The sequence below is a fragment of the Acanthaster planci genome, linkage group LG08 (genome assembly GCF_054643075.1).
Source record: "Acanthaster planci isolate LZ-2023a linkage group LG08, COTS_SCS, whole genome shotgun sequence".
Taxonomy (NCBI): domain Eukaryota; kingdom Metazoa; phylum Echinodermata; class Asteroidea; order Valvatida; family Acanthasteridae; genus Acanthaster; species Acanthaster planci.
Window position 1 is genome coordinate 6,075,251 of NC_141784.1, and position 17,484 is coordinate 6,092,734.

Genomic DNA, 17,484 nt, shown 5'->3' on the forward strand with positions numbered 1-17,484 from the left:
TGAGGACATTTAATCAGAGTTTATTGATTGATACATGTATTGCTTGCATGGTAGGTAGGTTAAACCATTGGCAAATTAATTAAAATGGGACTGTGGAGTAGTCCTTGAATATCTTACTTGAAAAAAAGTAACTAAAAGCCTCGATTAATCTTTAAAAGGTGTGTATTCAGAATTCTGCAGGTTTTGAGTTTCGAGGAAACACAGTTTTTGTTCTTTAGCCAACCGTAGTTAGATAGTATGTTTCGTTTTACATCCTACATCCGTTTAAGGGTAGTTAAATTAGTTTGGCTAAATACATACATTCAACCTACACCTTTGTGTCTCAGTTATGCTTATTGTCAAGAGTTGTTTCCCTAATTAATTAAAATGATTTTTCGTTTTAAAGCTATTGAGATTTCCATGTTCACGAGCAAAACTGTGATGTCATCCTTGGAAGAAGTCTCCATGTTACATTGGTCTGTACATAAAAAATTCCTGTATTTTGGTCGAGTTAATTGGAGTTCATTTCCTTGTTTTTCCTTATTTGTTTGGATGATTCATGTCCATAGAAATAAGCAAGCAGTTGAGCAATCGCAAATACGTAAACACTGAACAATGTCTTTCCTAGATGACACCACAGTATCAGCTCCCTTAGTTGTCCAGTAGAGTATGGAGATTCCATTGAACCTGATATCATTGTTCTCAATTAGCAACGACTCCTTGCAACTGGGGGCATGGGGTTTTCGGGGCTAACAAGCCCTGAAATGTAGGTGGTGCAGTTTGTTTTTTGTCCGTTTTGCACTCCATCATATGCATCCTGAGCGGTTGCCGAATGTCAAAGGGTTACTTATTCTTAAGCCATTGCAATGATGTCAAAATATTGTTAGAACAGTGGAACTTTTTTATTTGTAAACAAAAGCGTGGATTCGGAACGACAAATCTATACTTTCCAAATGCACTGTAAACAGCGTAATTTATGCATTTGAAATTCCACAAATCTGTACTTTCCAAATGTGATGAAACAGCGCATTTTGTTGTTTTTGTGAACTTAACGGTCCTGTAATGGACACCAGTTGTTGACCAGTCTCAACCAAATTCGTACAAAGACTTTGAAACTGATGTTTTGGCGTGACAAAATAAAATTACAAACATTACATGGAATATGGAAAATGACATCAACATTTTATAGCAATTATTCACGGCGACAAAAGTAAATCTAATGATAGTTATTTTCCTTTCTATTTCCTGGTCACTGCGATAAGTTGTAGTAAATTGCAAAGAAACCACCAAGCAATTGCTAGGATATTACCAGGCCCACTTGTACGGCTAAGCTGCAGGCAGTAATCAGGCATTTTTCAAATGTTTTACTATTGAGCCTGAAAGTGAAAGGTCAGGCAGCGAGTTTCAGGAACCCTCGCGCGGTCCTCCTACTGGGATTTTACGTTAGGCCGTCCTATCACGTTCGTTGATTTTGAAAGAATGAATCCAAACTCAAACCATCCCATGAATGGCTTATGTTGGAATTTTAACTTTATCTTCCTCCAGTAATATTTAGGAAAAGTCACCTGGAGATGGGTAAAAAACTAATTTTTATTAACGACCTTTCACTTTCGGCGATATCTTACCTAGGTCTCCATGTTCATGCATGTTTGTTTTCACTGCCCGTGCTTACTTGAAAACGAGATTTGTACAACGTTGCAAAGATTTACCTACTTGCAGTCATTGGGTTCCCAGATTCCGTTGAGTTGACATCACATAGTTGTCAGCAAAGGTTAGATAAATGATTAGAATCTTTCGTAATTGAAGTAGAATATTGCTATAGGTTTACTACTTATAAATTGTAAGCCTGAGTAAAATATTTGGATCTGTTTTTATTTCGGTTTTTACCGACGGACCACCGTAAAATTTCAAACTGTGCACGAAACTGCTGCATTGCACTGTTCTTCACGTATTTTAGATTCTCGGGAGTGATGGGAAACCTTTAGGCAGGATATTTCTCTTTCAGGTCAGGTGATTTTTCAGTTTCTATAAATTGATACACTAGCAAATATTTTCCAAAAGCCCCTTTTCCGAGTTGGATTTTTTAAGAAGTAACAACGAAAAATATTACAAATTTTAAAATCTTTGCTCGTTATTTTTCCTATCTAAGGGTTCCAGAAGCGCACCATTAGGGATAAACTGTCAGGCTCTATTATTCGTCTGTATGGGCGGCGATGATCACTGAGCACTTCGATGCGCCAGTTGTAACTCCTTCTGAGTCCTTCCTCTGTGGTTCAACATTCAATGTCGAAAATCAAACAAGGAATAAGTTTTTTTTTTACTGTGTGGAACTACGGTGTCGGGTTTCAACCCGTTACCAGTGGACAGGTTGTCGCAACACTTCCGACGTTTTTCATTTTGACGTTCTCGACACCTGCATACTGTTTTCATGCATGATTCCCAGCCTCTTTTTCACTTGCACTGTGAAAAGGAGTGCGTTTGCGATCGCATCAGATCACTGTCAATGGCCCCTACTACTCTGAGTTGTTTTATTTAAGCTTTTTCTTTATTGTGTAAGACTTTAATTTTTAACTTGTAGTTCTTGTTGGCATGCAGCTAGTCAGTGTAGAAAGAATGTAATTTGAATAGCAAATCTAGCATCTGCATAATTTCTTCACATATGTTGCATTTAAGCTCCTTGGTATTTCTTTTGTTTAGTTTCCCTCTGTGAAGTAGACCTATTATAGGGCTTAGATTGCCAGGATTCACTGAGTGCCACATTGACACGGCGGGGAGTGCTTGACCTGCTTCGAGTACAGTGACGTGACCTGATGCTAGCCGAGACAGCACTGAAGGCCGAGACTTCCTGAGGACCACCTCAAGTTACCGGCCAAGCACACTGTCAAGCGCACCCACCATTATATGAGTCAATATATAGCTAAAACTGTGCTACTACTTCCTCAAATTGACCTGGACCAGGGGCTCTATGGTATGGCACACTCGAGCTCTCTGTAAGTTAAATCAATCTATACTGCATGCATTTCCACTGCTTGGCCTTATTTTGTTGAGTTTTTAAACAGCATGCTTTTTGTTTTCTGGTTTTGACACGCAAGGTGTGGGCTAAAATCACTTCCGTTTGTGACAACCACACCGTATCAGACCGCATCACATCACGACTAAATAGCTGCCTCTATGCCAAGGGGTCCGAAGAGCTGCGATCAATTGAGCAATGCTGAGAAGTATTATTGTGAAAATCTTGGTGCTCTCATTAGAATACCTGAAAACAGTGTTCTAATCGAGTCATCAATGTCGAGTCCGAGTTCGAGTCCCGAGTCTCAAGCCTCGAGTCACAAATCTCGAGTCTGAGTTACGAGTCACAAGTCATGAATCAAATTGTTCAGCCAATTATTCTAAGTGTATCAAACCATAGAGGAAATCCATGATCAAAGTTGTAAGTCCGTTGTGGGCTACCAGTTTCGTCTATGCTGATTAATTACATTCATTGAAAAAGCTATAGGACTTTTTTGCTTAAGCAAATCATCCACCGTTTGAACTTTAAATTCCAGTATCTTCGTTTATTTCTTTATTTAGGGAATGAAGTGCTGGGCCGGTTTTAAAGTACATTTAAGACGGACTTGGGAGAATGCGTGAGCCAAAGATGAGGGTTTAAAAATCTTTTACAGTCATGCCCAGCGTAGGCCAAGCGTTTAATTATATGCACACGAGCCTGGCCATTTCGCCAAAAGTATTCATTCTCGTAACTGGTTATGGATACCATGAGGCGGAATATGTACGCCCATGTAAACGTGTTTTTTGGGCAATCACAGACGTTCCTATTGTCCTCTTTTGTTCATACTTTAACTTTTTTGGAAGACCTCTATCATGTTTTGTACACAGTTGGCAATCGTGGACGTGCCGGGAATCGCGGACGGTCATTAATTCTTTTGTTTAACGTCCACGATTGTTTGGGAACATCAGTGCGTACTCGCGTGCAAATAACAAATGTGCGCCCAACGCACAGTCTCATTACCGCCGTACAGTTTGTGGATACGGAATATGACACGTCTGGTCGACCCAGTTAACCGTGCAAAAATGGGCGAAAAGGAAAACGTGCAACGCGACGACGCTCCACATATACAAAGCAGTGATAGCACTGGTGGTAACAAATAATTTGTTGACGGCGTATACGGTACATATTATGTTTCATGAAAATACATGACTCCAGTCACCAGCTCAAGTCCGAGTCATCGTGGTCGAGTCCGAATCATTATCCACTGTGACTTGAGTCGAGTCCGAGTAGTGGAAAAACTGACTCGAGTCCGCGTCCTGGACTCCAGTCATACAGCACTGCCTGAAAAACATGCCCGTTTGGTCGTGATCGAGTCGGCTAAAGAATATCCATGTAGGTTGGACTGCATGACGTTACAGTGCGAGTTATGCTAATTCACTCCTTTTGGCTTCTGTGCTCATTGACACATTGACTAAATCCGACCAAACAACTGTGTGAAGACAAACCAACGGATGACCACATTCGGTTACTTCTTATAACCAAGCTGTGACTCTATTATAAGCAAAAATAAATTACTAATACTTAAGCCTATTCTAATTAGTTCACTAATAAATTTTAATTGATGTGCGATGCGCATAAATGGCAAGAGGAGGCCAAAAGCTTGTGTGGCCTTTTAAAATGTACAGGGGCACAAATTTCAACGTCATCTAACATCTCAAAAATAACCAATGCCAATATACACCCCGCAAGATATGGGACAGAGGGGTATACCCCCTGCATGTCCAATCCCTATACACACTCTAGACTATTGTTACCTGACACATCCCCCTACATATCTGAAAAGATTTCCCGAGGTTCCGAATAAACAATAACCAACACAAAGGTGTGTGTGTGTGTTGAGGGGGGGTGCTCTTCGTCTCTTGTCTCGCTTCACATGTATGCGAGGGTAGCCCGCGATTCAGCCTACATTAGCCTGCGATTCAGCACAGTACAAGTGGTGTATAGTACCCTGAAGTACAGAAATATGTAATTGGCCATGGTCGTAAGGGAGCCTGTTAATTTCTTTTGACCTCGTGCGCTCTGGGAGAAAGCAAAGGCCGTGTTTTGTTTCGTGCAATGTAAAATCCCTTTATACTGAAAACGTTGACCTTGTGCTTCTGAAATAGGCTGTTAACTCATCTAATCCCACACATTGCTCAACAAAACAAATAACCAAATGTGCTGACTCAGCATATGATTCCTGCTACAGCCGTCCCGGACCAAATCCACAATGTCCAAATTTCCAGAAATTATAATTCATTTTATATTTGTCTAATTTGGCTCTCAAGGTTTGCTGCATCAGTCAACTTTGGCCAATTCTAGTGACTGCACCGTGGGATTAGCAACCTGAGCTAGCAAACCCACTGTCAGAAGCGTCATCTATTACCCAAAGCAAAGCAAACGTGCGCTAGCGAACCCACTGTCAGAAAGTTCATCTACCACTCAAATCCAAGCTCATTATATGAGGCAGTTTTTCTAGTTGTAAAACATATTTCAGACTAAATAGACCTCTCGATATTATTTTATCCCCATGTTTACCAAGTGATGCAAAAATGTAGATTTTTCATATTTATCACCAAACACAACTTTTTATATTTCTAAATTGTAATTTGTTTCGTAATTTACAGCACGTTGTTTACGTACAATAAAAGCTTAATGATTCTTCTGCTTGAATGTTACTCTCCCTTTTTCGTCCTTTTTTGAATCTCAGTCTGTTAAAGTAATCATTTGATGTTTATAAGTTTTGAAACAATTTCTAATATGATTATTTCTGCTTATTATGTATGGTTTTGTTTGTCTTGTTTTGAGCCATAGTTGTCATTGGTCCGTCTAAAGGTTGAAGGATATGGATAAGAGCTATTCTACTTTTAACCCATACCGACACTTACAAATAGGTTTAACAAAGGAAGCGTGTTTTCTATTCGGTTCAGTAAGCCAAAACTGACCTGACCATCATGAATGGTGGCGCCTTTTGTCCACAGGTTCAGGAGGGTGATGAAATAAAAGGTACGTCTGTTTGGTCCAAATCTTTCAAATGAGGACAGTTTACCTTGAAAAGTCGGCCTGTTATTATTTTAAATTGTATCAAGGTCTTTTCCAGAGTTTGATAGCTATGATTACTTTCAATAGTTCTACCTGGTCTTTACAGAGGTCAATTCCACAAACAGTGAGCAATTGACCTTGTATCGTTTCATAAAATGGCACACGTTTTTGGTAGTTTGCGATCTATTTTTAAAAAGATATCGGATTATTTTGCGATGTAATGTTCCATAGTTTCCTTCAGAAGAAATGGCTTTATTCTAGGATTTTATTGAACTTATTGATCCATTTTGTAATGAAACAAGGGCAAATTGTGAGAAAACTGCCATACTTACCACAGAAGATAGACATACGTGAACGCTCCCTGTTGAATTGCCGGAGGTACGTGTTGATCCTGAAGGCATATTCCACACATTAGTGACACACATTAATTTCTCGAGAACATATTTTTCTGAACATTTATTAAGAAATGTGATTTTTTCAAGAACATATGAATATACACGCATATTAACTTACAAACATAGATGGAACACTGGCATCGTGAGTGTTTCTGAAGCTTTATGATAATTATTTCGGGAAAGATTGTCACACAGTGAGACTCGCCTACATCATGAGCAGACATAGGCATAGCGCAGAAGTTTACCACATGCCTTCGTGACAAATACAGGGCGACGAAGAGGTGTAAGATTCTAGAATGTTTTCGTGATAGCTCAATCACCCATGTGACTTGGACAATATAATCTGTGGACCCTAGTTAATACAGGTAGATCATGGACGTAAATCCCGGTTGGGAACACAGGGGAGAGTATATACCCTCCCAGTTTGTTCGTTTTTTGGGGGGAGGGGGGTGGGTGGGTGTGGTATAGATTCATCCCCCCACTTTTTTGGTGAGCAAAACTATAAAGTGGATTGTGAAGATTTTTTCGGACTTCCAAAGACTCAGATGCATTCAATATCACTAAAAAAAGGGAAAACAATTTTTAAAAGCCATGAATATTCCATTTTGAATACACATTACAGATATACATCAATATCACGAACATCGACATCTGTATGTCTATAGAGTCATTGTGTGTCACCCCTTCCCCTGCTTTTCTCCACACCCCGTCCCCCCACTTTTTGGCACAAATTTACGCCACTGCGGGAGATGCTTATGGAAGGAAGTGAAACTGTGTGGGGAAAACGTCGTCGCAAAGTAATTACCCTGGACGGGATGACTCTTATTAAGTATGTAGACGCATATAGCCTACCTTATTTTGATCGCTAAATGAAATTGTAATAAGATGCTCGACACTATGAAAATGAAGGTTATCACCCTTTAAGCTTTGCTTTTGTAAAAGTACTGTAACGAACATGATTTGAAACAATGCCGACGGCGAGTTGCTGTACTCTGCCGGTTCCCCGCCGGCGAATTAGCCTTGGTGAAGGCGTTCATCATTTGCCGCCACACCACATCGGCAAGTTCTTGTATATTTGCTATGTACATGTACATTGTGCGTTCGCACGCAGTGGAAGATCAAGTCTCACAGCGGCCTCACGCAGCCAGCGTGACATGTATTAAGTCAGTTGAATCAGGACCAGTAAAGTTGCTGCTTAGCTATCGGTAGCTAGCGTGTACGGTGCGGCTAATGACGAACGCCTTGACCAAAGCTACCTCACGTACCGTATGTTCGGTTCCCATTCGCTCTTTGCACGCTGCCGCCATAGGCATGCAGAGCCTCGACTTTTCACTTGCCGATTCAGTGACTCCCGCGTAGGTTGCATGGTAATTCTGGGAGTGCTGCTTCAGTTCTTATACCCAACCTCCACTCCATGGGCTGCGTGCGCGTTCCTTTACTACTTACATCGCGCAAGGCATGGTAAGAACCAACACGGCGCGGTACGATCGTACCCATGAGAATGAGGTTGCTCTTATACCACGCGATTGGACAATAGTTGAAAAAGCTGCGTTGACACAATTCTGAAGCGACTCTACAAGCTACCAGATCGAGGCTCTGCATGCCCATGGCGGAAAATTTATTCTAGTAGACGACACATGTCGGTGGTGACCCATGGGAGGGATTTGTACTGCCATTTCCATTGAAGACCTCATGTCTGAATAAATTGCCAAGAATATATCAAATGGTTATATGAAATATAGCTTCTTGTAAGGAAGATCTCTGGAAAATGATAAAAGAAGAAGAAAATATCAGTTTTACTAAAAAGGTTGATTTCTTTTTTCCACCTAGTTTATGTCTCATTTCCACAATTTAGCCAGGTTTACCTTCAAGTAACTTTGATGCCACATGAAAGACTAATAACGCTCATGAACCAAAACGTGTATTATTTCTAGGAAGAAAACTGTTTTTCTTAAAGTTGCTTCGTTTTTCATTGGGACCCATTTTCGCCATTTCCCGCACACTTTTGTCAAATTCCCCTTAGATCATCGGTGATACTGTTTGGAAGATCGATGAATCGTTTGTATCTATCAGTTCATTTCTTCAAGATCGAGAGCCATTAGTCTGAAACGCGCTTCGTTTTTCGTGCGGATTCAGATTTCCGCCCCGAGTGCGACAGCGGTCAAAAATGAAATGTCCAGATTTTGGGCGTGGTATACACGTACAGACACACACAGATAAGACTGGGTTTCAGTACGAGTTGACTTTTACTGCATTGCACTAATACTTATAATAACGTCAAAAACGACTAAAAGGCACAAACAAAAACTTTCAGTTTTCATTCATACGGTTTCCTTCTTGCATGATATTTTCTCATTAGAACGTTTGTATCCGGATAATCTTCAGCATTCATAAAAAGAGAAATGTCACAGAAAACCCGGCAAACCTGAAAAAAATCCCCTCTAAATTGTTGGCTTCCCTTCCAACTTCTGACTCTCTTACTTTGGAGGTATGTAAGACGGGGCAAAAATGTGCAAGTTAGCAAAAGGGACTTTGAGTATCGGTATGGAAATGAGGGGAAAACAACTATATCTGAGCTTGACGTCAATCAATTACTTTTGGGATCCACCCATTTCACTGGCTTCTGGCTGTTGTTGGATTCAATACGCATGCGCACCAACAAAGTGAGGGGCATGAACATACAAGACCTGCGAATAGATTCAGAGTACTGTTCATGTTTACTCAGCCCGTTTCCTGATTGGGTGTTGGCGCGCGAGTCACGTATGTTCTCTTCCATGCCCTGGTGCACTATTTAGTTGAAAGTTTGCGCATGCACATTCGATCACTATGAGGCAAGCGACGTCGGCGTCGTTCCAACACTTCTTTCCAGGGATGGAGACCGCAATTTATTGTCACAAAATACAAACAAAGTTCATGGAGATAACCTGATAACTAAAAAATGATTAGCAGCATTAAACCACCGTATTATGTGAACCCAGTTCCCCAAACAAATTCTGAAACAGATTTGAAAGACGATACATCCACAGTCTTTGCCATTTAAAACAACTTCTCCAGTTTATCCAAACAAACGAAATAAAGTGCTGTGTGCATTAATACTACCGATAAAAACACTGGTAGTATTTTCAAGTTATTGAATATTGAATATTTCGCACGAGAATTGTTTGTCCGTAGTAGTACATGTATACGTTTCATGTGCATGTACATGTACATATACAGGTACATGAACGTGCACATTTGCATACATAAATCATGGCTGACCGGTCGACAGAATGCCAAAATTGAAATTGATCAAATTGACAAAGGACAATTCGCAGTAGCTTAACATAACATGGTATAAACCTTCTTCAAACACTTTTTCAATTATTGAGATATGCAGCATAAATGTGTGAAAAAAACTGGAGAACATTTCAAATTTTCGAGTTTAAAATACTCTTTTTGACGATTGGGATTTCAACGTGCACAAACATCTTTCCCCCTTTTTCTCCCAAATGTCTCTCATATTTATTACTAGAAACACGTCTAGAAATGAAATCTAAAGCTTTATCATAATTCCCTGGTATAGATTCAGAAAACTTTTGCACAGTGTGGAAGATCTCTGCACATGGATTTTGGTATAGTTGTTTGCTGGCTGGCGTCGCCGTTTTAACAAGCAACAGAATCTTAGCGCATGCGCACGAAGGAAGTGGAAGGGCCTACCATACGTGACTTTGCGCTGGGCGTCTATAGTCTAATCCGATTACACGCCATAACTGCGCTGGCACCGCACTCACACGAACATTCTTCAGCTTGATGCGTGCGTGCATTTGGCAAATTGCGACACCCTGTTGGCCGGAGATGCATGTAACGCGCGCGTACTGCCTGTTCACGAGCGTTTTTCCACCGTAGTAGTGGCTTCTAATTTTGCTGGTCGAATTACACTATAGAGAGCCTTTTCCTGTGATGTCACAGTCGCACTAGGCCAGAATGTGTCGTGATGAGTGCACCCAGTTGTGAAGAATGCAGTGTTCGCACTTGCGCTTGTACGTGGTTGAAGCTGAAGCTGCCCGCAGGAATATTATGCGATCACTGTGGCCAAGGCGGCCCACATGTGGTGGTATTGTTTACATTTAGCGCAAATCAGTCACTTGGGTAAAAAAGATCTATAAAATGTAGTTTAGACTTATGTCAACGTATAAAGAAAGAACGGGAGACGTTGTCCCTAAGCCAGAATTGTATATAGTTTGTTAGAAGGGCAGAAATGCTTCGTGCAAAACGAGAGTTGTTTGGTATAATAGTCAAGAGCAATTAAACCTGCTTCATTCAAACGTCGAACTTCTGCCGTGTCGAATTCAATTGTAATCGACATAAAAGCGGCAGAAGTTCGAAAGTTGCCTCAAACGCCGGTTTTATGTTGACCTTAATGCAAAATTACAACATGGCACACCGAGAAAGAATGATAGTGCGGCATATTCTCATTGCGAAAAGAAGACTACTAGTACTACTCAATGTTATTGCAACAAGGAGAGTTGTAATCGTATGTTCACTTGTCCTGCTTACTCCTCTTTTCCAGGGAAAATGTAACAAGACCCGGTCTTGTCGACGGTTGGTCAAGAATACAGGTTTGCTGGAATTGATGCTAAATACGAACTTTGACTAAAGATTCAGAAGAGCATTTCGTGTTTTAAAAGGAACCTTTGAATTCATCCTGTCACACATAAAACATGATTTGGGGCGGAACACAGTGACGGAAATCCCCATATTTCCAAGGCACAGGTTAGGATTTTGTCATTACAGACTGGCCAGAGGTGACTACAATTATATTGTTGCAGAAATGACAGACGTTGGTGCACCTCCATCTTGTTTTAACACCGAAACGAAAACAGCTGTTGTGGGCGCATGGGCACTTTAAAATGGCCTGATGATGTTCCGAGTTGGGTCGTTTAAATTGAATTTTAGACACGGCAGAAATTCGACGTTTGAATCCGTACCGCTCTTCTGCCGTTAAAAGCTGCAAGACCTGTGGAACTTTCGGCAGAAAGCAGGCAGTTGCCTCACACGTCTAATTTTTAATTAGACATGGCAGAAGTTCGACGTTTGAAGCGGGCCTTAAATGAATGTGTTTTCGTTAACTCGGTTCGTTAAACTCACTGATTATCCTGACTAATATCTTGTCACTTTTCATGTATTCAAATCTTTTCTCGTGAAATTACAAGTGTGAACATTTAGGGTTATCGATGTCAATTAATAAAAAATGAAAGCTACTGACAAAGTGTTTACCTGATGAAACTAATGGATTGCTCCAGTTTTTGTCATCCAAAATTTTGGAATCGTAGTAAGACACACGCTGCACCGTTTGGTGCAAATCCTGTGACCCCGAATTTCTATGAGAGCAGTGAGGCGTGGAGAATGGTCCAGAACCAGCTTATAAAAGGGGACTTAGACGTGTTGGCTATGACAAAACTCTAAAAGTGAACAAACTGGATCGCTCGTCAGTTAACTGTCAGTGTACTTTGGTGTGTCTGTAAATCTTGCTCCATGGATCCAAATACACAGCAGGGTCGCTTCAATAAAATTAGTATTTCAAGAGGAAGGACACCAAAGTGGCGAAGGTAGGTGTGCAAGAATATAATATTCCTTTGAGGACTTTAGGTGGAGGTTTGGGTACCAATTTGCAATTAGAACGCTGTACTTTTACATATGACCCAAAGGGTCTATGCATGCATGTTTTTTAATACTGCAGTCTTGGAAATGAACTTATGTGTTTCAAGAAGCGTTGTTTTCCTTTTTTATTGTTAAAATTATCCAGTGCATTTTTTGTTGAAGAGCACTTCAAAAAATTTATGACATTCCAGGGAGAAAAGCTCAAATATACATTGATTTGTGCATAAAACAGCTGGAATTTTCGCTTCTCATAATTCCGTATTCTTTGTCTGAGTATATTTCAATGGGCCAGTGAACAACCATTTCTTTAAAAATCTTTCAAGGTACAAATTCAGGTTCACAATTTGGCCAGAAAACCCTTCAAATTTAGCCGAGACAGTGCTTCTTGTTTGGTAAAGAAGCGTTTGCATTTAAATGTCTTGAAATGTGCCCTTTTCAGTTCGTTACACAAACGAATGTCGAAGTAGTTCCCTACATTGAAGAAGGGTATTAAGCTGCATAAAATATGTCTGTAACAATTTCATCTCATCGACCTTCCAAGTAAACCAGGATTAAAGTCAAGGGCCTTCAGTACGAGACTGTCGTAAGACCTTGAGAATTGTTTTTACATTGCCCATATCATTGAATCATTGAGTGGCACCTTTTGATTCTAATGGAGAGTCAAATACGAGCATAAATGCTCGGGGGAAGATTGCACGGGATGGTATTTTTAATGCCTCTATCTGCTGAGCTGAGTATTCTGATTATAAAGTTAATCGAAGATGGAAGAGTAAAATGATTGCGGTTGCACCATGTATCAATCTCTTTCATGCGTAGGTGTGGTTCTGAGAAGAACCGGGGAATAACTTGTAGGTGTAGAGAAGAGAAGGATTAGCTCAACGCTTCACCAAGCTAATCCCTACATCTGGATCCCTCTCTACACCATACAAGCTCCACACCCAGTCAGAATCCTGCAGTTTCCTGAAGACGGACAGAGTACACTGTTCGAAACGTCGAGTTATTCCCGGTTCTTCTCAGAACCACACATACTCGAGAAAGAGATTGATGCATGGTGCAACCGCAATCATTTCACTCTTCTAGTTTCTTTCACTATGAAAACCTTCAAGTCTTATTATTCAAAGAAGAGATAAAATTACTCCAACATGGGCAAAACACGGCTAAAGGGCTTTTGTGTTTTTAAGAAGTGACGAATTTCGTACGTCATGGATAATGAGGAACTGCCTCTTCAAAACAAATGCACATTAGAACTTGAGTTCTCATGAACAGATGAAGTTAATGTGCTATGGATATTGACAAATTGAGTTTTCACGAAGGGACAAATTGTGGGTGTGAATATTAGAAAAACAGCGCCAAAGAGGAAGATGGGATTATGAGTTTTCACGAATAGGCAACATTTCTAAGGTCGTTTTTTACTCCGCAATTAATTTTCCATTATTCTGTAATTGGTTTATTTTAGAATTGAGATCCCAGCTTACTATCTGTATCAGAAAGTAGTCAGCATGTACTTTAAAAAGGCGAACAGTTTATTTCAAAAGTGACCAATTTCAGGTCGACTTCCCAAAACCACCCGTTTAACGCCCTGTGACCAAATTCGTCCTTTCGTGAAAAAGCTGTCAAAATGTTGCCTTCATTTCGTAAATCTCTATTGTCATTCCCAAATAACTACCGACCTTTAAAAAAACAGACCCCCTCTTGAGGAGTAACAAAGGGGAAAATGATGTCACTTTTAGAAAGTATGTTTTATTCTCAACTTATTAGCCGGACTTCAACTAAATTTGTAACAAACTAACGGTCTATCTACCTTAGAGATACAGCGTTTTGCCTATGAAGTCCGCCTTTCCACAATGGACACAACAGAAAGTAACCTCAAGGTTAGGTCCACATGGTGACGAACCGAACTGGCCTTGCGGGCTTTAGAATTAGGAATTTAGCATTGAAAGTTCAGAATTAATCTAGACATTGGAATCAAGTAAGGTGAGACTTGTAGATCAGTTCTACCAAGCTTAACATTCAAAATGAACCTTAAATAGTTAATTATGTAACTTAAGAATCCTTGTGAAGTTTTTAGTCATTTGGAAAATGTGTTTCTCTTTTGTCTCAATACAGGATCAATCGTGAATGAAATGACTGAAAAAGAATCTCAGTTCATGGCATTTGGACACGTTGGTTACATAGGGTATACAAACAAATTGAATGACTGCTACAATGTTTGAAACGTTCCTGTAATCATACAGCGATATGCATGTAGTTATGGATGCAAGATGCAGCCTTTGAAACCCTTGGCCTCGATGCTGCTAAGCTACTGCCTGCGGGCCTTTTTTGTCCACACGTCCGCAACAATGAATCCTAGACAGGTTTGACGGTCATTCCAAATCCTTTTTGAGCGCGTTCCAGTCGGGTGCATGCCATTATAATAAAGGAACACAAGCACCTAGTTGTACAGCTGCGGTGTTAGAGTTGAGGCCACGCTTTTTTCCATACTTTGTAAACCTTGCCGCCGAGGAGCGTTGAGGTCGTGTGTATTTTTCTCTTCAATGACCAAGCAACATTTGTTCATCTTTTTCTTGTATTGAACGTTTGCTTTTGACTTTCAAGGTACACCATTGGTATTTTGAATCATTAAATTATTCTCCTTTTCCACACACTGAAATATTCTTATCAGACGAAACAATAAAGCCAATTGCCAGTATGATAAAATAACTTGTAAACAAATGCAAACGTACTTGCTGCTCAGGTCAATCCAATGTACTTTACTTGTACGGATTTGCTCAGCCTGATGAATGTCATTGAAAACCAAACAATGGAAATTTACACTTAATATTTGTTACTCTAGCGAAAAGATTTCCCCCAAATTGATTTGAAAACTTTTCAGAAAACCTTTGAAGCTCATTTTTCTAGAAACTGTGAAATGTATCACAAACATCTACGATCATGTTGTAGATAAATATTAAGGGGTGAGGTATTTTCAGACCATCTTCAACTTAAACACGGTTAGCGGATGAACTCCTTTCTTGCAAGCTCCTTCAGTTGGCCATTACGGATTCGAAAACGCCGTTTCAGTTTAGTCTGATTCCACTTCATTAAGGCTGCCTTTCGAGGAGAAAGATTAATTGGGACACGTAGAGGGTTTACATACGTTATATGTTGTTCGTGATATCATGCCCCTTGCGATAAAAACAGGTAATACATGAAACAATAAAACTTGAAACTGCTGTAGATTTTAATTCGCCGTCCAAATCTAATCTGGAAGGTTTGGGTAAGAACCATCAAATGGAGGCTTCCAACAAAGAAAACGTTTGTGACCCGGTACATCGTAAGCAGGAATAAGTTGCTGACGCCGAGTAAATAAGATGGAATGTGGGTAAATGTTGAAGAAATAGATGTGGCGATTTCTGTATATTTTTTGAAAGGTTACCATCAACACACTTGTAATATGTACCATTTGAAAGCTTATGACATACTCTTTCTGACCATGTACGTATCTCAAAAAATCAATTTGAGACTTATTCCTAATTTCAATGTGAGATTTTTTTTTAAGAAAGATCTGTGTCTACAACGTAACGCTATAACTGATAAAAGTTGTATACGTTGATCTGCAAACAACCTTTATTCTTATCAATAATAAAAAAAAGAGATGACATCTTGTAAGGATTATTATTTGTACATGAGTAAATAATGTAATACATTACCCGTGCGTGCACACATAAAACAAATCAGAGGTCCCGCACCTCTCCCCCCGGAAAAATCCTGGATTCTCCCCAGCTGCCCGTGATTTTGATGATTTCTTGTAGCCACTGCTGGTTAAATCTTTCATCTTTATTATCATAGAAATGTTTTGGACGCCGACGCAAAGTGGTTGGTGTGGGCCGAGTCACGCTTTGCGTCTATCGCGGGCAAAGACACGGACATGGACCGGGAGAGCTTCAAGAATGCTTTGGACGTACGAAATGTTAGTAACTTCATTTGTTTGTTTTGATATTAGGCTAAAATCTAAAACCACGTGCACCGGGAAATTGTTGGGATTGGACGTAGCTTTTAAAATCTGCTGACTTTGGACAAACATTAACTAAACAATGGAAATATACGCAAAATAATGAAGTCGGCTATTTTAGTGGTCCACAATTTTTTTTGGGTTCTCCCGAGATAATACCATTTCCTTCTGTTTCCCCTCATGTTTTACAGTTCAATCAGTTCTTAATTCAAACATAGAATCCATATAAAGTGGCTTAAAAGTGCACTTTAAGGTTTGGAAGTCAGTGCTCATTAGTTACTTTAGATTTGGAAGACCTCTTTTAAAATTTCTTTAATTCCTCTTTCGTCTGACAACGGCAGGTATTTTTCGCCGACCGGTTCTTTGATTTGTTGGACAATGATCACAGTGGGACGGTTTCCCAGCGGGAAATGATGGACGGTCTTTTCCTTCTTACCAAGGGAACCAAAGAGGAAAAACTCCGGTTCTTCTTTGACGTCTACGACTTAGACGGTAAGGCCAAACTAACTTTTCCAGGGTTTCAGTTTCAATTAAGTACGCATAACATGTTTCTAACAAGACACGTTTTTTATTGCTTCTGATAACAAAATTACGTTTCTGATTTCTTTTCCTTTTTCTTTCCAGAGGTCAGAACCTATTCCATTATCAGATCATGAAAACGGAAACATAAATCGCTGAATAAAGTTTACAGACTAAACCGACAGTTTAATTTTATTGCTAATGCCAGGACTCAATAAAATCGTTGGAACCCTGTTTTAGAGTGTCCCAAAAACGCAAATTAAAAAGCTCAGAAGTGTTGTGTATGAGATCCATCCCCAAACCAGCAATTTATGTACCTTGTTTTGGAAAAAAAATCTGCTACTTTTGGATTGCGTTTTGTTTTGGACACGTGGTAGATGATGAATAAATAACGCTTCTGGTTTTGCATTGTGGGTTGTGAATATTGCATTAAAGGCTATCATGCATGACCCTTTGCCATCATGGCTCCGTTTACATGTACATCGATTAATGAGTTTAAAACCGTTTGTTCAGCATGTTATTAAGCACATTCAATATCGTAGGAAGAACGGTGTTTTATGATTGGTAAATTGCAAATTCATGGGTTGTGTTATTTTTACCAGCATGATCAACAACAACTAGGATTCTAAATCAGCACAATGCAGTCTTAATGTCCATTTCTCAAATTGAATGACATAAATGGCTCCTTTGAAGCGCAGATTCATAACCCCAGCGGCTTAACAATTGTTTGTCATGGAATGGGGAAGTGGATATGTTGGCCCCTAAAATGATTATCCGAATTTTTCTACCTGTCAAAACCTTTCCATTTGTTCCTAGTCTTAAGGCTTTCAAAAATTGTCACAAATACGTGTATACGCCCCCCCCCCGCCACCGAGATACGCCATTGTTTA

At 39.9% G+C, this 17,484-nt stretch overlaps 1 protein-coding gene across 2 annotated transcripts in view; it reads left to right on the forward strand.

Annotated features, from left to right (window-relative positions):
- Nucleotides 1-2,880: 2,880 nt before the first annotated feature.
- LOC110990459 (NADPH oxidase 5-like) overlaps nt 2,881-17,484 on the forward strand; it is a 28,117-nt gene continuing 13,513 nt past the window's right edge. Inside the window, exons 1-3 of one of the 2 annotated variants that reach the window (XM_087140366.1) lie at nt 2,881-2,969; nt 15,913-16,033; nt 16,417-16,567. In XM_087140366.1, coding sequence (XP_086996492.1) covers nt 2,881-2,969; nt 15,913-16,033; nt 16,417-16,567 — 361 coding nt within the window. Of the gene's footprint in view, nt 2,970-11,895; nt 12,033-15,912; nt 16,034-16,416; nt 16,568-17,484 lie in introns of those variants that run through there. The other variant, XM_087140367.1, reaches the window with a different exon arrangement.